Source organism: Anomalospiza imberbis, chromosome 17 (genome assembly GCF_031753505.1).
Source record: "Anomalospiza imberbis isolate Cuckoo-Finch-1a 21T00152 chromosome 17, ASM3175350v1, whole genome shotgun sequence".
In the NCBI taxonomy this organism is placed as follows: Eukaryota; Metazoa; Chordata; class Aves; order Passeriformes; family Viduidae; genus Anomalospiza; species Anomalospiza imberbis.
The window spans coordinates 4,042,455-4,067,404 of NC_089697.1; the positions used below are offsets into that span (position 1 = coordinate 4,042,455).

Consider the following 24,950-nt stretch of genomic DNA (forward strand, 5'->3'; position numbering starts at 1 on the left):
AGATCCCTGCTGTAGGCTTTGGTGCTTGGTTTCCAATCCCAGTGGAGAGATTAGCTTGGTGTGGGGAGGAGAGGGCTGTTTCTGTCTGTTCATGCCACTGACTTGACTTTGTGCTGCAGACACCTCACCTGATCATCCAGGCCCAGTCCTGCAGGTGTCTCACCACGAGCAATCCAGTGGCTGGAAACGATCTCCTTAGCTTCAGAAATAGCTACTCTGGGCCTTCCTGTTTTCCCTTTGCTTGAAAGCTTTAAAGAATCTCCAGCCTTTCACTTCAAAGTGTATCATTCAAGGGCTGCTCTTCCATGGTTTGTAGGATTTTTTTTTTTTTAAGTAGAATAAAACTGAAATCAGTTGATGACACTTAAGGAGTTCTGTGAGTGTTTGTGTTCTGCATGAGTGTCATGCTGTGCTCTAACTGCTGCCTTGGGAAGATGTGACAGAGGATTTGCAGGTCTCAGCTCCAGCTTCATCATCAGATGGGGAGATGAGCATTTCCAGCCTCACTCAGCAACATGGCAGCTTTAACAGACCCAGCTCCAGCCTCTGCAGTGTTATGGCAAACTGTCTGCAAGTTGAATGCTTAGTAGGAAGGTCAGGGTGGCAGCTCTGAGTGTGTGCTGGTGGAGGAAATGAGTACCTTTGGTTTTCACCTATGAGGGATGCAGGTGCCAGACTCAAAGAGTGAAATGGGAAGGAGTTTGTGTGTGTGAGATGATTTCAGACAGGGTTGGTGTCACAAGCTGCAATCCCTGAGTCAGTAAACTCCCACTTCACTTGTATTGGCAGTGAGTAACCTCTCCTTGAGAGTTCTTTTGGGCTCAGTCAGGTGATACAAACGATACAGGAAATGCAAATTTACAAAAAAACCCCAGACAGTGTTGGCCAACACTTGTGTGCCCTTTGCAGGAGCCAGTCTTTGGTCAGGGTGAGCCTTTTCCTGCAGTACTGGGAGGAGGGGGATGGCACCCATGCCTTGCCTTCCTTTTGACCCCTGAAATAGTCCCCATTGTCCCTGCAGGGTCAGGGGCTGTGTGTGTGTGGCAGGATGTGCTCAGCCTGGTGGCACCAGTTCTGCTGAGCTCATGGAAACTGCTCAGCTCGGTCCAACAGGAGGAATGGTGCTTTTTTCTGCCCCTCTGCTTCTTTAAATAAAACGGAAACCAAAATGCAATGCCTTGCAAGCCACAGACACCCACACAGCCACTTCTGTGTACTTTGCAGGTAAGCAAATGCTGGGGGCTGAACCTGTGCTATAGTTAATCTGTTTGTACCACAAGTCAATGTGCCATTTCTTTAGGTACAGGGAAGGAACCAGGTCAGTGGAAAATAGGCAGTCAGAACTATGGGGACAGAGTCTTTTTTGGGACTCTGGGGTCTGTGAGAGTGATAGGGAATTATGTCTGGGAGAAGTTGAGCTGTGTTCACCTCAGGAAGTGTTCTCAGGGTGACCTTTTAGCTCCTTTAGATGTTTGTTTTCTGGTTGGATCGTGCTGGCATTTGGTATTTCCAGACATGTCTTGATGTCTGTGGATCTCCCCTCTCCATTTCACTCCCCTTTGCAGACCACCTGAATCTCCCATTTCTTCTGTTGTGAGAGCAAAGGAGCTGCTGGAGGATGAGGTGCATGCAGGAAAGCTGAAACATGGGCAAGCCCAGCCACACTTGTCCTTTACTACTTAAAAATTGCACTTTCCAAGGTGCAGTCCTAAACCCAAAGAGAAAACTTCCAGCCTATCTTGTGAAATGCTGAAATAAAGTTTCCTGCTTTAATAACCCTGCAGAATTAGGTCCTCATTTCTACTCCAGGTATGTTTTGGAAAATATTTGTTCATCTTTGAGCAAACAATGGCAGAAGTGGCCTGGAAAAGGAGCAAGGTGGGAGTGCCTGTTGGGTGTTCCGGGAGGCATTTCCTGCCCTTATCTCCCCTCCTTCGAGGTATTGTAACTGGGGCTTCAGATCTGTAGGCTGTGCTGCTGCAGCAGAGACTGAGATTGCCAACAAAGATACTTCCCAGGAATGCTTGCCAGGGGCAGGAGCTGAGTTCACCAGAGGTGCTGAAGAGCTTTCCAGCTGAGCGTCTGCGCTCGGGAAGTGTGCCTGTCCCAAAAGAAAAGCTTCTTGGGAAGTGCATTCTTGCATTTCTGTGGGGTTTCTGGGGACTGTGGTGAGTCCCAGCCCATGGGGGCTGTGGGTAGGGGTCAAGGACAGCTGTGAGTGGCTCTTGTGCTGTGGAGGAGCCATGGCACCCTTCCCTTGCTTTCCAGTGCCGTGCTAAAGCCACAAGTTGGTATTTTCCATCTTTAGCAGGTGAATTAAATTTGAATTTTGAGTTAGTAGCTCCCTTATGAAAAACTTTGCAAGGATTTGGGTTTGTTCCTGTGTAGAATTAAAGCATTTTTTGGCACTCTTAAATTCTTTTGGGATTAAACAGGGTTTTTTTTTTTCTGTTCAGGTCTACCCTGAAGTCTTCAAAATAAGGTTTGCAGGTGCTGCTGAAGCTGTCCTTGGCCATTTGCTGGATAAAGCAGCTGCCTGGACCTGCCTGTGTGCTCTGGCTGAGTTTGTTTGTTTTCAGTTCCCAAACCAATTATCTGTTGGAGGAAATGGCATGTCTTGCTCTCAGTCTGCCCAGATATTTATAGGTAAGGTCAAAGCCCTGTGGAAGGTCTGGAGCGGTGTTTGGTAGGTGTGGATGCTTCAGCCAGGATTCCCTGGGATGAGGTGGATGTGCTGTGTGGTGTGGACACAGCCTCTCAGAGTCTCCTCGATGGGCTGCTTCACCCTCTGACAGGGATGGGCTGTGGCTTTTCCTGCCTCACCTGGATGGGTGAGGTTGGGTATCCTCACCAGGGCTCTCAGCTGGGTCCAGCTGCCTTTTTCCTCTGCTGCTCTTCCCAAAGATTCTCTGCATCCAGTGCTTACAAGGCTGTTGCTTCCTCTCTTTGCAGCAGCAGAGTTGAGGTTCATCTGTCTTACTAAGGCTTTCTCAAGTGCTTGTGAATACTTCAGTTCCTCAGTCACCCTTTCCCATAAACACTTTATTTTTCTTTATCCTTTGTCCCCTCCTAACTGGCTGAACCACACGAGCTCTCATCTCATACCTGATTATTTGCTGCTTGCCTGGATTTTGCATGAGCCATTCAGTGTGCTTTAAAGCACAGGTCTGATTAGAAAGGATAAATTCCATTTGCTTGTGATTTTGGCTTTATTTCAAATGCACCTGTTGGACATCTGAAATCTGGGCTGTGTTCCCTCCTCCTGTGCAGCAGGTGACTGACTGGGCAGCTGCCCGTGGGTCCCTGGCTGGTCACTGTGGGCAGCCCTGCTCAGAGGTTTCTGTTGTGGTCACACTGAGGCTCAGGAGCTGTGAACTGACTGCTCTCATTGCTCGTGGACCCCGAACAGCAAAACCAGAGTGATTTAGTGTGTGGTGAAGAGAAAACCTGGAGGAAGAGAGAAATGAACACAACCCCCGTGTTTTTAAGAACTGAGGTTGTTTAAGTGTTATTAATACCTGAGAGCCAGGTCTATCCATCTGTCCTCAGCTGGGGCTGGATGGATGAGGCAGAGCAGCAGTGAAGATGCTCCTGGTGGGTAGAATTCCTCTGGGAAAACCTGCCTGGCCTCAAGGCACCAGACAGGTATCCCCAGATATGTCCAGCCTCTGGCTTCTGGGTTATTTCTGCTGGAATGGCCTCATTTGGTGTCTGTGACTGTCCTGGGTGTACTGCAGCTTGGTCCCCTCTGACCTGTGCCTTGCTGCTCAGACTGAAATGCCTCAGGGAGGTGGCTGCTGGTGTGCATCGGAGCAGGACCGTGGGGTGGAGACACCTGGAACAGGGCTGGTGGGGAGGACCAGCCCAGGGAAGGATGGGAGTCTCAGTACTCAAACTGCTCCCAAGTTGTCTGACAAATGGTATCCAACATGTGGCAGATCTTTGCTCATTAACACTTTATTCTGCTCGTGGGAGAGGGTTAATGTGAGCAATAGACATGAACGAGATGCACAGTGGAATTTCTGCTTAATCAAGAGGGTTTTGCTGGGCTGTTTAGAGTGAGGGTAGGGGGAAATCACCAAGGCTGGTAAGAACAATTAGAGCAATTAAAGTATAGTTAAGTCAGCTGCCTTTTGGGGTGGTAGATGTTGCTGTTGTGTTCTCCAGCAGGCTGAACTCATGTACTTGATGATACCTGATCTCTCCTGCTTTTCTCCTCATTTCAGGTTCCCACCACATTCTCACCGGACTCTGCCATGGGCCCTCCCCAGCTCGGCCTCAGGATGCTGGTATAGCAGCAGGAGGCTGCCATCCGGAGGAGCTGCGGTGGGACATCCCTTCCCACTGGGACATCCTCCCCATCCCCTCTCTCGGCAGAAGCCATGGATGCCCACGTGGACCTCCTGACTGAGCTGCAGCTGCTGGACAAGGTGCCCACGCTGGAGAGGCTGCGGGCAGCCCAGAAACGGAGGGCTCAGCAGCTGAAGAAATGGGCCCAGTATGAGAAGGAGATGCAGCACAAGAAGAGGAAGCATGAGAAGAAGAGAAATGCTGTGAACAGAAAGAAAGTGTCTTTTGAAGCCAGCGTTGCTCTGCTGGAGGCTTCTCTGAGGAATGACGTGGAGGAAGGTAGGGCGCTGGTGCCTGGCGGGTTTTGTCTGGCTGCCTGTGAGCTCCATGTGGTGTGAAGCCCTCTGTGGTGTCCAGAGGCATCTGTGCTGTCATCCATGGACTGCCCTCGGTGTGGTGTTGGGCTTTAAAGCGTTGCCATCTCTGACACAGCTCTGAGGTCCTCAAAGCCCCGTGTGACACCAGCGTTACCTTGGCTGGCATCAGGAGTGGGTGCATGAGTGCCAGGATAGGGCAGGAATTGTGACTGAGGTTTGGGTGAAGGAAGGCAGTTTTCATCTCTCTCCTTCTCACACTTCCTACTTACAGGAGGTGTGAAACACTTCCTTGCCTTCTGGGTGTGCCTCTCAGTGGTTTTAGAGGAGTCTGTCGCAGGGATTTACATGTCAGTGTAAATCTCTTCACTTTCCCTGCTTGAGGGCATGGATTCAGAGCTATGTGAATGTATGAATATTTTTCCCAAAATACTGGGAAGCACGGCTTTGCTTAGTGCTTCCTGAAGAAGAGACCTGCAAATCGTTCTGAAATTGGTTTAATTGCACCATTTCAAAGTGGATGAAAGTGCTTTGCTACAAAATCTGAAGGGAGGAGGGAAAAAATACGTCTAAAAGTCAATAACCATTAGCCTCAGCACAGCATGGGGGGAAATCTGTGAGCTCTGGGGAGCTGGAGAGTGCTTCTTTGCAGAGGAGTAAAAATATCTCTTGCAGGAGAGCTGGAGCAGCCTTTGGGGTTGGTGCTCTGCAGGGTAGCAAAATTGGTGTGATTTTCCTGATCCCTTGGCATGGCAGAGGAGAGTGCTTAGGAAACCTGGCCAGCTGAGCATCTCTGCTAGGGAATGTTGCTCTAGTTTCCAGCACCCTCTACAAGAGGCAGTGTATCCTTGCCTGGTACGTGGGGGGAAGGCAAGGACCTCGTCTTGTCTCGTGAAGAATCTCCCCAAAGTCATGTCCCTGTTTCTGAGCAAGCCTTTTCTGCACTGTAACTTGTCCTTGTGTGTGTGTTTTGCTCCTGTTTGGAAACAGTGGTGACCCTGCCTGGACATTGTCACTGCATTTGCCAAGCCCTGCCGTGGCTGTGGCTCTTTGTGCATTTGTGACCTCCCTGGGACAGCAGGCCTGTGATAACGCCCTGGAACTGCAGGCTTTTCTTTTTGTTCCTTCCTTGCTCTAGAGGTTTCATAGCTCTCTGCTTCAGTGGCCCTGTGCTTCTCTGAGCTGCTGTGGTCTTCTAGGAGGGTTCCAACAGTGAAGCCAGCTGTGACAGCTGGCACTGCCTGAGGGGACACGTTTGGGACTTGTATCACCTCTGCCTGTGCTGGCAGGTTGTGGTTTGGGTTTCATACCCAGCTGTTCCGCTGCCAGTGACAGGTCACAGCGTTGGGACGGATGATGAGCGGTGTACCATCTTCGTTTTGTGTGGCGCTGCTGCCTCTGCTCAGCGCTGTGCCTGGGGGTGTGATGGGTCTGCAAGAGGCCCAGCCTTGCAGTTTTGCTTTCGGCTCTCTCTGGTTTGGGATCTGGGTGTTTGGAAGGAGGAAAGCTCCTCAGTGTCTGTCCTACAGATGCTTTCTCGTTTTGTGAGGGAGGCAGGAATGGTGGAGGTGTTTGTGCTCAGGCCCTGGGGAAGGATGGCTGTGCTCCCTGAGGGCAGCGAGCGGGCAGGGCTGGCCCAGCGTGTGCAGGCTGTGACACCAGTGTTCTGGTGGCTGGGTCCTGTGGACAGTGGTCTTGCACCACGTGTGGACATGGATACTTCACTGCTGAAGCTGCAGAATCGATCTTTCAGCTCACACTTTCACTCTTTTCCTCCTGTGAGGGAAAATCCATCACTGCAGGTCTCTTTTGGCACCATAATCCTGTTCACCTCTTTCTGTGGGCGAGCCCAGGTTGTGGGCTTGAACCAGCAGCTGCTCTTTCCAATGTGATACTGGTGATAAAACCCAAATGTTACAAAGCCACTTTCCTGCTGACAGAAAATCAATTTCCTCAACCTATGGAGGAACAGTATTCCCAGGGCATAGGTGCTTCCTAAGTAGCTGGATTTTTCAGATGCCTCAAGTTATTACAGTGAATTTGTTTTGTGCTCAATTAATTTAAGTCCTAAAAGTAGTGTGTGGGCAGGTTCTGTGCCAGCTCTGCCCCCTCTGTGATGTGGGACCAGGATAAAGGGAGGAGGGGACAGAGTCAAACCCAGGTGCCAAACTGGCAAAATTCCTTATCAAGAAAGTGTGGAAACTCGTGGGCTTTTGGAGGTCCCAGGTGATTATTTTGACATATGAATCATCTTTTGTTTCCATGTGGGTTGTGGAGGGGGAGGTGAAATATAAATGATTAAGAAGTTGATCAGTCAGTGTGAGGAAGGTTGGAGCTGGGGGTGCAGCTGGCACGTGTCACCTCCGAGCTGCCTCTGGGCGGCTGTGCCATTTCCAGTCCTTGTGACTTCTCTGCTTATTTTTATCATTCTCACCCCCAAAGTGGGAGAGGGGATGGTGGTAGGTGCTGTGCAATGAAGGCAGGGAGGAGAAAGTGGAGTTGGCTCTTTGTCCAGATGGTGTCTGAGGCTGTGGTGTGTATGACCACCTCCTGAGGTGGTAGCTGAGTGCTGTAGGATGGAGCTGGTGGGTGCAGAGCCCAGCCCTGCTCTTCAGGGGTCCTGAGGTCCTGGACATGCTGCTTTCACTGTCCTTTGCCTGCCTCTTGCCCAGGTGTAATTGAGAGAGCTACTGTGTGCCAGGTGACATGTGAAAGGCAAGAGGAAATGGCCTCAAGTTGCACCCAGGGTAGGTTTAGATTGGTTATTAGGAAAGATTTCTTCACCCAAAGGGTTGTCCAGCCCAGGCACAGGCTGCCCAGTGCAGTGGTTGAGCAAGCATCCCTGGAGGGATTTAAAAGATGCGTCCATGTGGCACCTGGGGACATGGTTTAGTTGTGGCCTTGGCAGTGCTTGCGGAATGGCTGGACTTGATGTTCCTGGAGGGCTTTTCCAACCCAAATTGTTCTGTGGCTCCATGTTCTCAGTGTGGTGGCCAAGCAGGACTGAGGACAGGGGCTCCTGGAGACCATCAGCCCCAGCGTGGGCAGGAGCTGGGAAGGGGTGATGGCTCCCGTCTGCCTGTTCCTCTCATCTTCTGTAACAGATCTGTCAAAACACCCCAGGTTTTACAAGCAAGCTGCTATTAAAAGCTCCTTTGGATGTCTGCTGGCAGAAGCGGGGCAGGGAGCACACTGCAAACACGCTGGTGGCAGATGTGAGCGGGCAGCCACTCTGGGGACAGCGAGGTGACAGGCAGTGACCCCAGACTGAGGGCAGCAGTGCCCCTGGGCTGCAGGGTGCTGCCTGGACCTTCCGTTTGGCAAGCTGGGATAGCTCCAGACAGCTCATGGGTGAGTCTGAGGTGGGAGACCAGAGCACTCCCAGCTGCCAGGCTGGACCTGGTCCATGCTCCTCTGTGGGAATGCTGGGCAGGGGCATCCCACACCATCTCCGTTTTACTTGGAAATATGCTCCAGTCCTCACCCAGCTCTGGCTCAGTCTGAGCTGGTTTCAAAGGGATGGTGCAAAAGGAGGACCCCCAGCCCACACAGAGCTTACAGGGGGTGTAGTGCTGGATGCAGCCTCTGGGCTGTTCCGATGGCTGCAAAGGAGTTGCTTTATAATGCAATAAAGGGATGCTTTATGAGCTACTCTACTGATTGCAAAGGATTTGAGAAGATAAGAAATTGCTGAGGGCTGTGGCCCTTTGAGGCTCTTCTGTGAGGTGATGGACTGAAACCATGGAGAGGAGGCTGGTCCTGCCATTCCCAGGGCAGCACCTTGTCCCCAAAAGCATCCAGGGCTGTCATGTCCAGGTCTTTCTGCATCGCTGAGCTTTTCTAAAAGTAGCCCCAGAGCATGGGGAGACAAGCTGGTGTTCTGTAAACTGCAAAAAACAGATCCCAGAGGTGGGTGAAGTGGCTGCTTGTACAAACATGTGGCATTTGCTGTCTGGAACTCCCTTTGCACACCTGGGCTGTTTGCAGTGGGAGCTCCTGCTTGAATCACACAAACTGCAGGTGTTGGCTTTGGCTTCAGGGTGAGCTGGGCTCCTTCAAGGAGCCAGCAGAGAAGCAGAGACCCCAAGGATTGATTCACTTCCCAGCAGCATCAGAGGTGCCCTGGTTTCTCCTGCTCTCGGGTGAGAGCTGCCTCCCACAGGCACCCGCTGCCCCCGGCGATGGCATCGCTGCAGAGTCCTTCAGCTCCCACCTCCTGGCACTTCATCCTGCAAGCAAAACCTTATCAGAGCCAGAGTGTTGCATAAAGCAGCACTTCTGCAGGAGTTTACTGTGCAGATCGTCATGGCTGGTGAGCCTGAAAATGAAGGAAAACTCAGCTTTCGTGACCTTGGACTTGGCACTCGGCGAAACAGTTCCCAGCGACAGAGCAGAGGGTATAAGCTTGGAGCTCACTGTGTGGGGAAGATTTCCCTGGGCAGAAAGCAACTTACTCCTATCAACACATCTCCCTGCTTCCCTTTGTGCCATCCCAAATCTCCTGTTCCTGTGCCGTGGTGCCCAGCATGGTTCAGGCACCCTTCTGGGAGCATCTCTGAGCAGCTCCAACCACGCTCCCTTTGCACCTCTCTGGAATAAACCCAACCTTGTCACTTGCAAAGGCACTTTTAAAAGAGGCCCTAATTAGTGTCTATAAATTGCTTTCTCTAACCTTTCCAAGCTGATGTGATCTGTTCCCTTGTTACTTCAAACCCTTTATGAGGTGCCTTAATTTTCCACCCACATTATTAATCTCCTGAAGTTTTTTTTTGTGGGGTTCCTGTGTCCAGGTCTGTAAGTGCATTTATCTGTCTGAGAAGGTTTTTCCCCTGGGTTTTGTGTCCTTTGAAGGGCTCTGAAAATAAAAGATCTCTTATCACCATCAGTCTGAGTGTCTGTCTGGATATTTGGGAATGGTTTGAGTGAGAAATTAGGTTTCTGTTCAATAACAAAGGCATTTCTTGAGTTTTGAACTCGGCTGGGTGTGGAAATGAGAGCTGTCCTCTTTAGGAAGCTGTGTGTGGGAGCCCTTGGCAGTGATGAATTTTGTTAATTTTGTTAATGGGGGTTGGTACGTCTTCAAAAGCAGATTCACGTATTTGGCCACATTTTAACTTGGCTTTTTCATGCAGTTTTGATGTGATGCCAAGTTGGGGTGATTTGCATATGGCAGCTAACTAGAGGCATCTGGGAGTGTGAGCAATATTGAATCAGCAACTTTCTCTGTTGTCATAACAAGTAAATATTTTAAATTTTTTTCCCCCCTACTCTCTGAAATTCAATCAAGTGGGGAAATTATATCCATAAGAGATTCAAATGCCAACTTTCCTGTCTTGAAATTAACACTGAAAGTCCACCTAAGGTTTTCCTGGGATGAGGCCATCTCCCTCCCCGAATCTGGAGTCAACTTCAACAATTCATTTAACAATTATCCTTTAAACTTCTTTTACTTCTTTTATTTCTCAAAAGCTGGTCATTTAAACTTCATTTCGTTTTCTGGCTTTTACTCTTGTGCTGCCTCCTACCATTTCTGATACCACTGAAAATATTTCTGGTGTATTTTGTAATAGGATTACAGGGTAATGAATAAACATTGGATTCACACTGCAGTAAGAACGGATTGTTTGGGTTTAAGGTGTTTTTCATCAAACAGGGATTGGCCAGTCGCTCTTGTCAAGATTTTGTTTCTTACAAGAAGTAGCTTAAATCACTTAATCATCTTCCAACATTTGGCTGCAGTGTGTTTTGGAGGAGAAACTCAGTGTCTCCTTGGTTGCATGTGCACCTCTAAATACAAACTGGACATTGGCTTGGTTTTTTGGTGGTGTTAATGGTGTTAGTGTGTCGGTGTGTGAGAGGTGTTCCTGCCTCCCAAGGAGATCTGGGCAGCAGGGAGGAGAGGCTGGAACTGCTCAGGTTGTGCTGCAAGGTGCCGTAGGTGGGATATGTCAGGTCACCATCTGCTCTCCAACCCTGCCCGGCCAAATCACGGCAGGGAGGGCTCAGAACAGGAACGTCAGGCTTTTGTGAGCACAAGGCAGATTATCAATGGGACCTTAATTCAACCAGGTGCCTGGAGATGTCCCTGCCTACAGGTGCTAAATCAGTGGCATTTAACCTTTCCCTTCCCTGGCTGCCCTGCTTCCTGTGACGTGGAGGCAGCCTTGCATGCCTGCTTGTTTCCTGGTGTCTACAGAGCTGCCAAATGTCAAAGCCAGGACTTCCAAGTCTGCTAGTACTTGCTGACATGTCAGTGGCTCTTTCTAGCCTGGAACTTCCCAGCTTGGTTGTCCGTGTGTTTCCTCCTGAGGGGACCACTGCCTGCCATGTGCACGAGGAGGGCCAAGGCAGGGCTCTGGGTGGGCTGGGGCACTGGGAGCAGCACTCCTGGCTCCTGCTCAGTGGGATAACAGCTGGAAGGGCTGGCCCTACAGCCCAGCCAAGTCCTTGCCCCAGGAGATGAGCCATGGGGGGTTTTTCTTGCAGGCAGAGTGTTTCTTGCCTGCCTGGCTGCCTTTCAGGTGGGTGTTGTTTCCTGTGCTCCGATTTGTGGTGTGTTTTGTTGTTGCAGTCAGGTAGAAAAATTATCAAAGAAAGGCTTCATAAAATCAGGCCTGTTCTGTTAGATTGATTCCTGGCCTGTCAGTTCTTCTAAGTGCAGCTAGTACTTTGCAAGTTCCATGTGAAAACGATCTTGGTGTGAACAGTTGGTTAACATAACAATCTATTCCTAGGTGGAAAACAGCTAGCACCTACCTAAACATTAAATCTGTCCCATGAAAATCAGTGAAGGAAATATGTAAACAATTTAAGAACAGAGAGATTTGATGGGCAAGTAAAATACCTTTTACTAACCGATAGAGTAATTGGCAAGAAAACTATTAACCAATTACCGTTGAACATGAGTTCTGTAAAAACAGTATAAAATAAGTTGTGTGGATAAAGAATAGGCTTTTCCACATGAAGAAAATGGAGTTTCACATGATCTATTCTGATATTTTGCCCCAGTCCAGTAGCGAGGAACCGGAGAGCGTAAACAGCAGCTCCGTTGGGAACCTGCTATCTTCTGTGTAAAAGGCAGCACAACCCAGAGGGAAATTTCGTCTGCTTTCTGTCCTTGGCTGTGAGCTCTGGGAGCCAAGGCTCTGTCCTGCTGTGGGGCTGTGCTGTGGGGTCTAAGCCAGTTCTTCCAAGGGATGTGGGACATGAGCCTGATTGCTCCCGAGAGCTCGCTGGCTTTTTGCAGTGTCATTCTGTTCTCGAGTGTATTTTGTACAGCAAGCCACAACCAAAAACACAGGTCTGCAGCCACGTATCTGATTGTTCTTTGCAAGTGAATGTTGGTGGGGAGATGAATACTTTAGGGGATGAATCTTTCTTGCAGGGTGAAACCTGATGTTGCTGCTTTACCCCTGGTACAGCTGAAAATGCGTTCCCGGCTGGGAAGAAGTTGCTTCTAAGCTATGGTTGCAGGCTCTGCTTTCTGCCCCTTTCGCCTGGTCAAGGAAAACTTGAAAAGTGGATTAAATCTATTTTTTTTCCAGATTTAAATTCCTGCCTTTCTGGAGTGGGGCCAGCTCAGCTCAGCTGGTGTAGATTTCTCCCTCCTAGAATCATGGAAAATAGAGGTTGAGAGGGCCTCAGGAGGTCATGTAATCCACCTCCTGCCCCAAGGCAGGATCAACTGTATCTAAAATGCTTGCTAATGAGGGTGGAGTTAGGTATCTTAGTGTATTTATAGGCATCTCCACAACACCAGAGCACATCTACCTGTGCAAGGAGCCCTGCTTCTCATTCAGTTGTGCATATTTTTCCTACTTTTTTTTTTTTTTTTTTTTTGCTTTGCATCTCATCCTTACACTTATTGACTGGGAGTTTTCTACTTCCGTGAAGAATGCTCTAATTCTTTCTTTAATAGCAGTTGCTATGGCAGCTGGTTCAGGCACTGCCTTATAGCCTAGTGCAGAGCTGCTTCTACAGACACTTCCACTGCTTGTTTTTCCCTCTGGAGCTTGGCCAGATCTTTGGGAAACGTTATCATTCGCTGCGAGTGTCTTGAGGGAAAAAAAAAAAATTAAAAAACTCAGATGCTGGTATATAAAAACACCTCCTAAGCCTTGCCCACCCTCAAACCCAGCACTAAAGGATGCCTAAATAGGCCAGGAAGCCAAGCCAGTTTAATTCTGGCTGCTGGTGCATTTGTAATCAAGAGCCAAGATGCAATCAAGCACTTTGCACTCCCTTTTAACTCGGGGAACAAGAGCCCATGTGCAGCTCTGAGCAAGCAGATGCAGTTTCCACTGAGGTCCCTACAATTTGCAACTGCTTGTTGCTGGACTTGGCCTCTGGATTCCCTGGATAGCATGAGGTAAGCTGGCTGCAAGTGCCACTGGTGGGAAATGGATTTTAGTTACTCTGGGGTGTTTCTCCTGCTCTGAATACCTTTTTATAACAGCTCGTAGCATTTCTCAGTTTGGCCAAGGTTGTCAACCTAGGCCTTAATTCACATTTCCCTGGTGATTTTGTCTGCTGTGCTGGGCTTTGCTTTCAAAGCAGCAAAAAGATCCCTGCCTGGAGTATGAGAGCATCAAACTCTGAAATGTAGTGGGAAACTTCCAAAGTCTCATTTATCTTGGTTTGCCTTTACCTGGGCTGACAAGAGAAATCCCATTAGTAAAAAAAATGTTAACCACAATCCTTCTCCATAATAAAACCCCAAGCAGCCCACCCACCAAACAAAACAGCACTCACATTTTTTTTGTCCTAAGGGCTATTGCTATAGAGTTCACCTCTAAAAAAAGGGGAGACAAGAGCAGGAATTAACTCTAAGGCACTGTCACACGGTTCTCCTTGCTTGCACCAGCCTTGTTTTAGCCTGGTTGGCAGCTGATGGTGTCCATGGCAGAGTTACCTGCACACAGCTTCTGTTTTGTCCTGTGTTACACCTGCATCTGTCTGGACACATCCACGTTTTGAGTGGCTGGGGAAGATTGTGGCACCTCCAAAGCACTTCCATTTGGAGCAGCAAGGGTTAGAGGTGAGGTGCTGACACTTCCATGGTTCTGGTTGCAATGATAAGGACTGAGACACTATGGCTTGGTGTATTAATGGTCTTTTAAGTTATCTGACCTGAAGGATTCTCTGAGTCAAACCCATCCTTATCAATAAACAGCAAAGTTTTACCCTATTCATTAATGTTGAATGAAAAGTACAAAGTCCTTGCACAGAGAACAGAGCGCCAAGGTTTCATTGCTGCAGGGTATTTGTGGTTTGCCCAATGATTGGGTCAAGGAACTCACCTGGAAATCCATCCCAGCTCAGCCTGTTGGGGCTGGAGAGGAGCAGGGAGCCTGCAGTAAAGAGCAGCCATTCCACCTGTGTTGGGGACCTGGAGAGAACTTCCTGTATCTGCCAACATTGGCTTCAGATCTTGGGTGCTGTCAGGGAAGACAGGGGAGATCTGACCTGGGGTGCTGTGATTCACCCTCTGGAGAGTCCATCAGCTCCACAGAGACCAGGACCTCACAGAGGAACCTGGGGCTGGACAGCACACAGTGCTCCCACAGAGAGCAAGCTTCAACCTACTTAGAGCTCAGACTCGTCCTGTGCCTCTCAAACTTTTCAGACCTGGTTTATTTTATCCTTTCAGATCCTGTCAGTTTGTCTTTAATTAGCAAGGCTAGAGCAGGGCTCCACGAGAGCTTAAATGGGCCTCTTGTTTTAATTAAAATTGTGGTGTAACAGCCTGAAATAGCAGGTGTTAGAAAGAGCCAGAGCTCCAGAGAATGAGGACAGTCCCAGTGGATCTGCAGTGACATCCTCCTGCCTGTCAGGCACTTATCACAGGGGTTTCTTTCCTCCTAAAGCTGTGATGCTGTCACAACAGTGATGCAAGGCCTGAATGTGATACGAAGTTCCAGTCTAGGCTGTAACCAGCTTCCAGCCTGCTGCTGGATGCTGTGCCAAAACCACAGCGTGTCTGGTTTGGGAGGTGGCAGTGGGTCATGGAGAGGTGCTGGAAGTCCATTTTGTTTTTATTAGAAGGGCAACTGGGTTTAAAATTTCATCTGTAAAGGCACCTAAGTAGGATTGCTTGTGCTTTCATAGGAAATTTATTTCTTATAACTTCAATCATGCAGTTGTGAAATAGATATGAAAAAGCTGCTGCTCTGTCCCCTGACCCAAATTACTCTCATTTGTGGCAATTTTCTACCACTCTTCAGAGCCAGGAAAGGTTCATCTGAGTAGAGGTCAGCACTGGATCTGTAGCATTAATTCAAGGCTTGGCTCATCATTGCACTGTCTCAGTCAGTGCTCTAGGATTTGCCATGTGTTCAGTAATGGGATGTGTGCAGCATTGATCTGTCAGTTACCCTACAGGGAACAAGTGAACAGGAAATATTTCTTGCTTTGCTTACATCCAGAGACTTGTCTTGTAGCTCAAGGACAATATTTGTTGGCTGATTTTTCTCCTGGGAGGTGTGATTGGCAGCTTGGATTGCAGGAGCTGGAGGTGGAAGGAGCTGTGCCAAGAGCAGGGCAAGGGTGCTGAGCCAGAGGTGTGGCCATCTGGCTTTGCTTGGTCCTCGTGTCATTCTCGTGGGGTTCAACGCTTCCACAAACACCTTGCTCACTCAGCTGTCCTGGGCTGAGCTCTCACAGGAGCACCTTCAGCTACCACTGACTGAGGGCTTCCTGTGGAACCCTGAGCATTTTGGCACAGACCTCTGAAGATATTTGGGTTTTTTGCCTTTATTGCAGTCAGTTTGGTTGGGTCACTTAAAGCACTGTGCTCCATAGGATCCAGAGTCCATGTGAAGAACACTCAGCTCCTTCCTGCTGGATGCTGCTGTACAGACCACCCCATTAATCCCTGCCCCATGGTATTAAAATATATTGACATGGCATTTTGAATCCCTCGGGGGTCACCCTGATCAGAACCAGGAGCTCCCAGCAGCAGTGGAAACATCTTGTGAGTGCCATGGGCAGGAGTGATGCCCTGGGACAGCCAGTTCCCAGTTTTGGAAGCTGACCCCTGTGCTGTGGGCTCCCCACCCTCCTCCTTCCCTTCCTGCAGGAAGGGCCTGTGGGTTTTCCAGCCGTGGAACAGGAAAGAAGTGGGGATCCTGTTTACCTACCCACTGAGCTGCTCACATCTGTTTAAAGCTCCTCCTTGTCCCATGCTGCTCACGGCCGTGGCCTCGTTTGTCAGCTGTCCTGTCTCTGCTGTTCCCTCTGCTAAGAGCTCTGCGTGGAGCATCCTGAGAAGCCACAGCCAGAGGGGCCTTCCAAACCCAGCAGGCTGAGTGCTGGCGTTAAGAGCCCAGCACTGGGTCCTGTGTGACTGGGACATGAAAAGAACAGCTTGGTCACCCAGGGACCCTGGGACTGGAGGGCACGAAAAGGGTGTTTGCTGGCACTGCGGTGGGCAAAGTTGGTTTTGCCCTGTCCCAAAACAGCTTCTGTGTCAGATCCTAATAACATCCAGTGCAATATCAGCTCCTTGGGAGGTGCCAGGTGGCATCTGACACATTCAGGAGGGTGGAGGTCTGGTGGGACTCATGCAAAGTCTCAGCCACGTTTATCTCTCATTAAAATATGAGAAGACTTTGGGGTCTTTTAATTTGGCATCCCTTTGCTCTTGTTGGGGTGGCTGGATTCTCCACAGCTGGGATAGAAGCCAGCAGGATGAGACACAGAGCTGTGAGAGGGTTTGCTGGTGGAAGTGCTTATGGAGTAGGTGAGAGGGAGGCGGGAGGTGTCGCTGTCAGAGCAGGGTGAATGCTGCAGCCTGCCCTGGCTCTGGGACAGCCTCCTCAGCAACAAAAACCTCTTTAGATTGGGCACAATTTGTGGTGTCGAGCGATGCTGTGAAACGCTGCCTCGGGGCATAGGTGTTTAACCTGAACCGAAGTGTCGCAGGCTTGGGAGTGTATTTGCTTTGGAAAACCGCTGCCTACCTGTGCTCACACATCCCCTGGGACACTCACAGCCCTGGAAAGCAGCAGGGCTGCCAAGAGCATGTGGGGACACTGCCAGGGTGGCCTTCTCCGAGACTGCTGGTGGCAGGGAGCTTTTGTGCTCTCCTCGTCTCTGGGCAGCGAGCTGTTCCCGTGGGGTTTGGGGACAGCAGAGTGGCTGCATGGAGCTTTTACCCTGGCAGCGGTGGGTGATGCTGCAAAGGCACTTGTCCTGGGGCTAAGGAGGAGGCTGTGGGTGTGCTGGGCATGGCACAGGGTGCTGGCGGTGGCTGATGGGCGGCCCGGGCACCCCCAAAGTCACTGAGCAGCTGCCTTCAGCTGCCATGAGCCCCTGGGCAGCAGTGGTGGCAGCTGTGTGCAGCAGAGGCTTTGCTGCAGGAGGTGATGGCTGTGCAGGCAGCAGGGGCTGGGTCAGCCTTTCCTTGGCAAGGCAGCACGGTGCTCCTGGGGGTTGTGTTGCATTCCTGCAGTGTTCGGTGCTGCAGCAGCCCAAGAGCAGCACTGAGGTGCCCTGCCTGGCGTCAGGGACCACGGAGCCACACTGCAGAGCTGTGCCTGGCCACAGCCAGTGCTGGCACCAGACCCGGGGCTGTCTGAAACGGGCTGTGCCAAAAGCTGGGCTCTGGCAGTGCATCCTGCCCTGCTGCAAGCGGGACAAGGTGCCCCGAGCAGGGAGAATGGCACTGACTGTCACCTACTCTGTTTAATTGAATTTGGGAGGCTTTTTTTTTTTTATGGCCTATTTTAATTTTTTTTTTGGACAGTTGCTTAACTGGGAAAGTAAACTGGAGAAGAGAAGCTGTCCTGGTTTAAAAGGGTCTACCCTTAGCCCATAAATCTGGGCCAGATCTACTGGTACATGCTGATGCTTTATGCAGCCCTAGAAAGGAAAACAGGCATAAATATCACTTTATAGCTGTTCTGCTTTGTTCCATGAATCTGGATCAGTGTCTCTCTCCCTCTTAATCGGGTTAGTTTTCTTTTGATCTACCTCTGTTAAGGAAATCTAAACTGATTTAGGTATTCCCATCCATTTTCCATTTGCCTGATGGCTCTTTCCACAAGGCTGTCTCAGCTCTACCCTAATTACTGTTGAGTTGTCTGATGCTGCAGCAGGTGACACTCTGCTGTGGAACTTCGTAAATCTTAACCAATATTCACTGGGAATTTTTTTTGGCAGATGTTTTGTTTCATTTTTGGACAGATTCATTTTAAATTGGCAAATGCACTAGGCTTAAGGAGAAGACAATTGCTACTAGCTGCCAAAAAGAAAACACTAATTATCAATCATGTTTTATTGAGCCTCTGTTGAACTGATTTGCTGTAGAAAACATAATTTTCTTGTACTCTAGCTTCAGGAAATCTGATTTTTGAGAGTTCTGCTCTCCTGATGGCGCTGATGTATGATAGAGCATAGAAGAGAGGAAAAATTAGCTCAGAATTAAAATCTGTGACATCTTGGAATTTTAATCACCTGCTTTTAGGGACATAAAAGCATTTTCTATGCTGATGTGCCATAAAACCATTGCAGATGCATCTTCCTTGTCACTCCTGCCTGAAGAGCCTGTCCCTGCACGTGATTTACAGCAGAGTTCAGTGAATGCCATGGCTTGTTTGTTTGCTCTCAATAGGTCCCAGTTTCCAACACTGTGAGACAAGATAAGAGCAGCTGGGGGAAATCTGAGTGTTCCTGCCGTGCTCTGGGGCTTGGCTGCTTCCTGTGACTGGGAGCAGCAGCAAAGCACTGGGTACCTCTGGAATCACCCATGTTTTGTGAAGCTGCTGCTACAGTCATTAAGTGAATCAGGCGTTTAGTGTGCTATTATCCACTGGGGTTATATGTGATGGCTAAAACCTCTCTCACTGTGCTCCTGGTGTCTGTAACACGCTCAAACTGCCCGCTGGGAAAGGCAGGTGGAGGTGAAGGAGCATCTTCCTACCTGGCTCATGTAGCCCCTTCCTGACTGCAGACTGGGCTGGTTTTTCTCTTGGGAAAAGTCCAGCAGGGCAGCTTTTATCCAGCTGTTTTTCTTGGGAGGGGACAGCGTGACCTGTGAGGGGAGATGCTGTACCCTGCGTCCATGGACACGTGGGAGCTGGCCCAGGGGTGTGGTGGCCAAGTAGGACTGGTCAGTGGGTCAGCATAGCCTGGCCCCTGTCCATCACTGCTGGGAGTGTGCTTCATCAACAGCAAATTTCTCCTTATTTTCAGCAAGGGTGTAGGAAAAGAAGGGATTGCCAGCCAGGGAGCTGGGAAACCTTGTCATTCAAATCAAGTCCACTCTCTGAAGAAACTCCTTGATTTAAATATGCTGCATGGGGAAGGAGGGATCAGATGGTTGCAAAGCATCTCAAAACTGCTGACAGTGTAAGGACTTCCTTATGAGAGCTCCTGGTCCTTTCACAGTCCTTTGAAGAACCTCCTTCTAATGCTTTTTGGAATTTTACTGCAGAATAGAAACCCAAGGGAAGGTTTGTGCATCTTGCTGAGCTGCTCTGGGGCTCAGGTGTGTCCATATTCCCACCTGACCAGGGCTGTCCGGGCTGGTGCTGGGGTGGAGGAGGAGATGGCTTTGCCTTGCCTCTTGTCCCCTTCCCAGGGTGACTCTGCAGTTCCCAGCTGCTGTATTTGCCTGCGTGTGCTGAGCTTTCATCTCTGTTTTTATGGGTGTGTTATTTGTTAGACTCTCTGGTGCAATATATTCTTCTTCTTAATGTCTTTGATGCTGCTGTGCATCACAGGCACAAAACACCTCAAACCAATCTGGTTATTGGGTCTGTGAAGAGAAAGAGCCCTCCTGAGGAGCTGGGGCTGCACTGGTGAGCAAGGCTCCAGCAGCTAAGAGGTTAATGCTGTCTGTCCCAAAAACTCTCTGTGTCACCTGCTTGTCACCTTGGTCCTTAGAGCGCACAGAGCTGTTCTGTCCCAGAGCAGGCTGTGCTCCGTGAGGGATGTGTGTGCTGGGGAATGTCCTGTGCTCCAGTGCTGCTGCTGCCCTGTTTGGTGGAGGGAGCAGCACCAGCTGGGCCTCTGTGTGTCCTTCAACCCAGAAGTGGGTGCTGATGTGTGGAGAGCTTGGCCACCAAACCACGTCCACCCCTGAGTTGTAGGTGGCACAGATGATACAATTTATGCAAGCAGGGCCCATTTTTAACTCACTTTTTGCTGGTGATCCTCTTCCTGCCAGCTGTGCTGGATGGAGGAGAGCTAACAGTCCTGTTGGGATGTGGAGCCAAGCTGGGATTACAGCTGTGGGAGATGGCAGCAGCCGGGGCAGAAGATGTGTGCAGCCTTCACGTGCTCACTTCTCAAAGGGGAACAATAGAATTTGGTTCAGGGTTTGTAGGTCAGGTTTCCATTATACAACTGTACTGGTTGCAGCTGCTTGTGTGAGATCCAGCCTCGTTGGATGCTCCTGGTGGGGTGGGCTCCTTTCCCTGGGAATGATTCTTTGTGATCAGATGAACAGAAAGAAACAGGATTTCTCTGTTGTAGCATTAATTGGATGCTGATGGAGGCTTGGAGTGGGATTGCCTCAGCCTGTGAAATGTGGGAAACGTAGCAAAAGCATTTCTTACAAACAACTGACTGGAAAAATAATAGTTTTCTTTCAGCCTGTGTTTTTCCCCAGGCAAAGCTGCACCAAAAACAGCTGGGGAGGGATCTTGTGCTTGATCACAGATCTAGCAATGAGGATCAGATCTGCATCTCCCAAAACAGACACAGGTGCTCTTGGCACAAGTCACACTGAGCAAGTGGGGGTCTCTGCCCATGCCTTCAGGAGAGGAGTACTTGTGTGAGGAATGTTCTACCCCTGGTTTATTGAGGGAGAGTACAACCCTCCCACTCCATTTCACAGGAGATTAAATGGTCCATCATGTCTCCAGGAACCAGAACACTTGGATTGCTCTCCTCGTGAGGGTCTGTAAGGGCCCTGTCACCTTGGCTAGCCAGCCCTTCTCCTGTTAATGAAGGGCTTGCTCTCAGAAAGGGTTCAGGAGGATGCTCCAGGTCTCTCCTGCTGGGTGTTGTCTGCAGAAAACCAGCAGAAGCTGCTGGAGTTGCTCAGTTACACTTGGTGCTGGAGATGCTGAATTTTGGGGTTAGGAGCAGGAGGAACCAGGGGAGTGCTGGGTCCAGCCCAGGGATGGCACAGGGCTGCACAGCTGCCCCTTTCCATGCCAGCTCCTGGTCCCCTTTGCTGTCACTGGGATCCACCTCTGCAGCCTGTAATTAGTGCTGTCAGCAGAGCTGTAACCAGCCACTTCAGCATTAATTACTTTAATGAACTTACCCAGGTGGGTTGAGCCACTGAAGCATTTTGTTGTTCCTGTAAATGTTCAAGTCAAAATATTAAACTGCAGAATGGATGGGGGATGATGCAAAGCTGGAGCCTGGATTTCTTCTTGCCTTAATGTTCAAAATTGGGGTTATTTTAGTTAATTTGGTCATGTAGTCTGTTCTTCTCAAGCAGCATGGCAGGAGAGAGTAAGGAGGCTCCTTTACTCCTCCTTTACTCCTTGGTGTAAGGGGAGCAGTGAGCACAGGGCAGTCTGCCATTCAAGCCCAGAAGATGGATGTCACCATTCCTGCTCTGTGACAGCTCAGAGGTGGTCCATGGCACTCAGGCTCTTGTAGTGTTAAATATGTAATGAAAAACTCCCTGATAAGAGGGATCTGCTGGTGAGGGAGCTTTCAGAAACAAACAGGATGGGATAAAATGGCTCATTAACAACACGGGGTTTACTACAGAAATAAGTAGCGTTTTCTCTGCTGCTGGGAGGAGAATGGTCCTGCTGTTGCTAGTGGCAAAACTTAATGGGGAATTTTAATGGCTGTTAATTATTTTGCAAACTGCCATTTTATTGGGAAATGTGATATACTTTGGCAAACTGAAGCTGTTCTCCACTGGTGCAGGAAGGAAAACTAGAGCTCCTCTGAGCTGCCTCTTGCTGCAGAGGCTGGGGGAGGCATTTCACTTGAAATTCTGATACGGAGACTTGTCTTTCATCCCAGGATAAGAGTCCTCTCACAGGGATGAAGGGAGAGAAGTCAACAGATGGTTGGACTTGATGATCTTCAAAGTCTTTTCCAACCTTAGCAATTCTATGATTCTAAGTGGGATATATTGTGCTCTCTCTGCTCCCTGCTGTTGCCTGCAACTCCTTGTTCCCAGCATCAAGGGGCTGTGGCTTCAATGTTCAGAGACACTGCCCTGATAAGTGGGGTGCTTTAAACCTGTGTAAGAGCTGCAGGAATGATGTATTTTTTAATTTGGTGGTTTGAACTGTGCATTTTGTTAATATGTATTACAATAATATATTCAGGTAACACATAATACATATAATTATAATAAGCTCAGCATGTAAACACAAAGCAATGAATTAAAAATAAATAAATCAGTGTATGCATAGAGACAGAAGTGCTCAGCTCACATCAGTGACCTGGCCTGAAGCACTAAGGCAAAGCACTTTCTGGAGAAGACTTTCAGTTCTTTTCCTCTTTATGTTAAGTAAAAGGCTCTCAGGCTGCCCCAAAGGCTGGTAGAGTCCTGAGCTCAGAGCTCCAGTCTGAGCTGCTGTAGGTTTGGACCCCAAACCTCTCCTTCCTCGAGGGAGCATCCTTATTGCCCTGCCAAGAAATGGAGAGCTTTTCTCTCTCTGCCCATCACTAATCTGAAGGGGTTTGCTGAGTTCAGGTTGTATTGTGCAGATGAAAGAGTGAAGCTGATGGAGATGGCTTTAGAAAGTGAGGTGAAAAAGGAAAGTGCTGCCAGCCCCATGCTCAGTTTCTTTCTTCTCTGCATCAAAGTGCCAGAAGCTCAGCAGAGGAGAGCTGGCAGCAAAAGCTGTCCTGAGTTCACATGAGGCTGCACCTTGGTGTCTGTGCACAGGGCAGGGATGGGTGAAGACAGCCAGTTGGGCTTTTTTGTGCCTTTCTAAGGTCTAAGTGACCTGTCAAGCTCTGGAGCTGCCTCCCGTGGGCCTCCCAGCAGTCACAGAGCTGTACTGCATCACCCTGCCTGGGAACGTTCATCTTCTCCTTCTTGAAGTGGTGGCAAGCAGAAATCACGTGGAGCTTGTGGCAGAAGTTGCTTGAGAGAGCTTTCAACTTTGTGTGATGGAACAGATGAGATAATTATTAAAACAAGGTGATCTGTGTGCACAGCACTCACAGTCAGGTCATGGGCCAAGCCAGGTTGTATGGCTGTGTGCCTGCTTGTTTTGAGCAGATTTGAAGGCTTTTTTGCAGTCTCTGTCTCATTTATTGCAAGCACCACTGTAGCTGTGAAAAACCTGCATTTCTGCCAAGCTCAGGTGCTAACTTTGGATTGCACTCTCACATGTATGAGCTGGTTTCCATGCAGTGCTGAATACCTCTGGTGATGATGTTCACAGATAAAGTTGACTTCTCTGACAAGAGTCTGTTGGTAACCAAGGGACACTGGACTTTGGGGATTGCTTTAGGATTGGAGGTGTTTGACCTGGAGAGCAAATTTGAATGCACTGCTTAGTCCATACAAAGAATAAATTGTGGGCTGTGTGATTTGTCTGTGTGACAGGTGCTGAAATGAAGGTTCAAAGAGCAGTGCTTGGAAAGTCTGGGGGAATAATGAGATTTGATCAGCCCTTAAAAATTGCAAACTTCTGGGACCTGAGCATGTGAGAGTAGGGATAAAAGATTGCTGTTAGCACTGAGGCTTCAGCTGCTTTGTCCAATTGCTCTTGGCTGAACAACAGAAAGGATGGGGGAGAGTAGAGTTTTCTTGTGCTTAAAGGGCAGAGCTGGGACCTGGGCTCAAGGGCAGTGTCACAGGACAGTGCCATGGACTGTCATTGTCACCTTGGCAAAAGAAACGTCCCTGAGCCTCCAGAGCCTTGGTCTAACTTGGGTTGAGATGTCACAGCTGTGAAACGAGGCAAAAACTGATTGTAAAATCCCAGGAGATAGCCTGGAGCTCACTCCACTGAGGGCAGCTGCACTTCGAGAGATCTTTGGAGGGAAGGTGCTGTTGAAATTTAAATCTCTGAAATGTGTAAAATTTCCTGCTGAATAATTGCAGGTTGCAAAAGCAAAGGGGTTGCTAAGGATTGCCAATGCTTCTCTGGTAAAGTTCAGGTTGCTGCTTAACTTGCATGAAAGTTTTTTTCTGTGATGTTTGTTTTTTAAATTGAAACCATATTCTCTTTTTATCTGATATTAGAAAAGGGGGTGTGGGGAGGTGATTTTCTGCTTTTATAGACATTTCTCTTCCCATACTGCATGGCAGCACGGCATTTCCAGTTAGAAACAGAGCCAAGGAGCAGAGGTTTTAGCAGATTACTCTTTAACTGCTGGCATGTCCCTTGTGGTCTCCTGGGTGGGTAATGGTGTGAGACACATCTGGGCTGGCAGCAGCTCCTGCTGTGGCACTGTCACACAGAGCTGGGCACAGTCCTGGCACACTGCAGGCCCTTGCAGGCGTTCAGGAGTGCAGCCATCCATGGGAGCACACCTAAGGGTGTGATGTGGGTCTGTAGCTCTGGAAGATCTCCATCCCCACTGTACTCATCTGCAACCAAAAAGAGACAGTTTTGGAGGTGGGGAGTTAAAAAACCCCAGTAAGCAGCATTGGTTGAGGTCAGAGTGGAGCAGGTACTGAAACAGCCAGAGCAGATGGAGAGAAGAGACCAGGGCCCTCTGAAGAACAGAGTGTGGTTAGAGAAACACAGGACAAGAGTCTCTGGAGTGGGGCAGAGGAGGAGAGCCCAGCCTGCCATGAGCTCCTGGGATGTGGTCAGCAGGCTGTCACTGCAGGAATTGTTCAGCATGAACTCAGGGCAGCTTGAAAAGCAGATCTGTATTTCCCCACCCTCAGTATGATCTCAGGGCAGCTTGAAAAGCAGATCTGTATTTCCCACCCCCTCCACCACAGCCTCTCTTCTGCTACTCTAAGTAGAAAGTTTCCTGTTTTAAAATTGAAACTCTTTAAAAATGTTCCTGTGGTTCAGGTCACCATACAGCTGCCTAGCTGAGGCCATAGGATGCCTGAAACACGAGCTGGGGCAGAGGCTGTTGGCTCTGGAACCTAAGAGCACTTTCAAGTGGCAATAGGAGCTATTTCCTGCTACACAGAGCACATCAGAGTATCTTCTTGCAAATCCTGACAGTCTGGCTCTGTGTGGAGGTTGGAGGGGGCCTTTGCAATCCTGCTCCTCTGATCATCTGTTAGGTTATGGTGTTCATGTAGCTGGGGAAGCTCTTCACAGACAGCTGCAGAAGTTTCCCTCCTGACACTATTGCTCCCTTTTATCTAAACACTTC

At 49.3% G+C, this 24,950-nt stretch overlaps 1 protein-coding gene across 2 annotated transcripts in view; it reads left to right on the forward strand.

Moving 5' to 3' along the window:
• Positions 1–24,950, forward strand: part of PPP1R16B (protein phosphatase 1 regulatory subunit 16B) — a 55,997-nt gene that overhangs the window by 13,265 nt on the left and 17,782 nt on the right. The window contains exons 1-2 of one of the 2 annotated variants that reach the window (XM_068207513.1): positions 3,967–4,087; positions 4,227–4,629. In XM_068207513.1, coding sequence (XP_068063614.1) covers positions 4,383–4,629 — 247 coding nt within the window. In that variant the 5' untranslated portion in view covers positions 3,967–4,087; positions 4,227–4,382. Of the gene's footprint in view, positions 1–3,966; positions 4,088–4,226; positions 4,630–24,950 lie in introns of those variants that run through there. The other variant, XM_068207512.1, reaches the window with a different exon arrangement.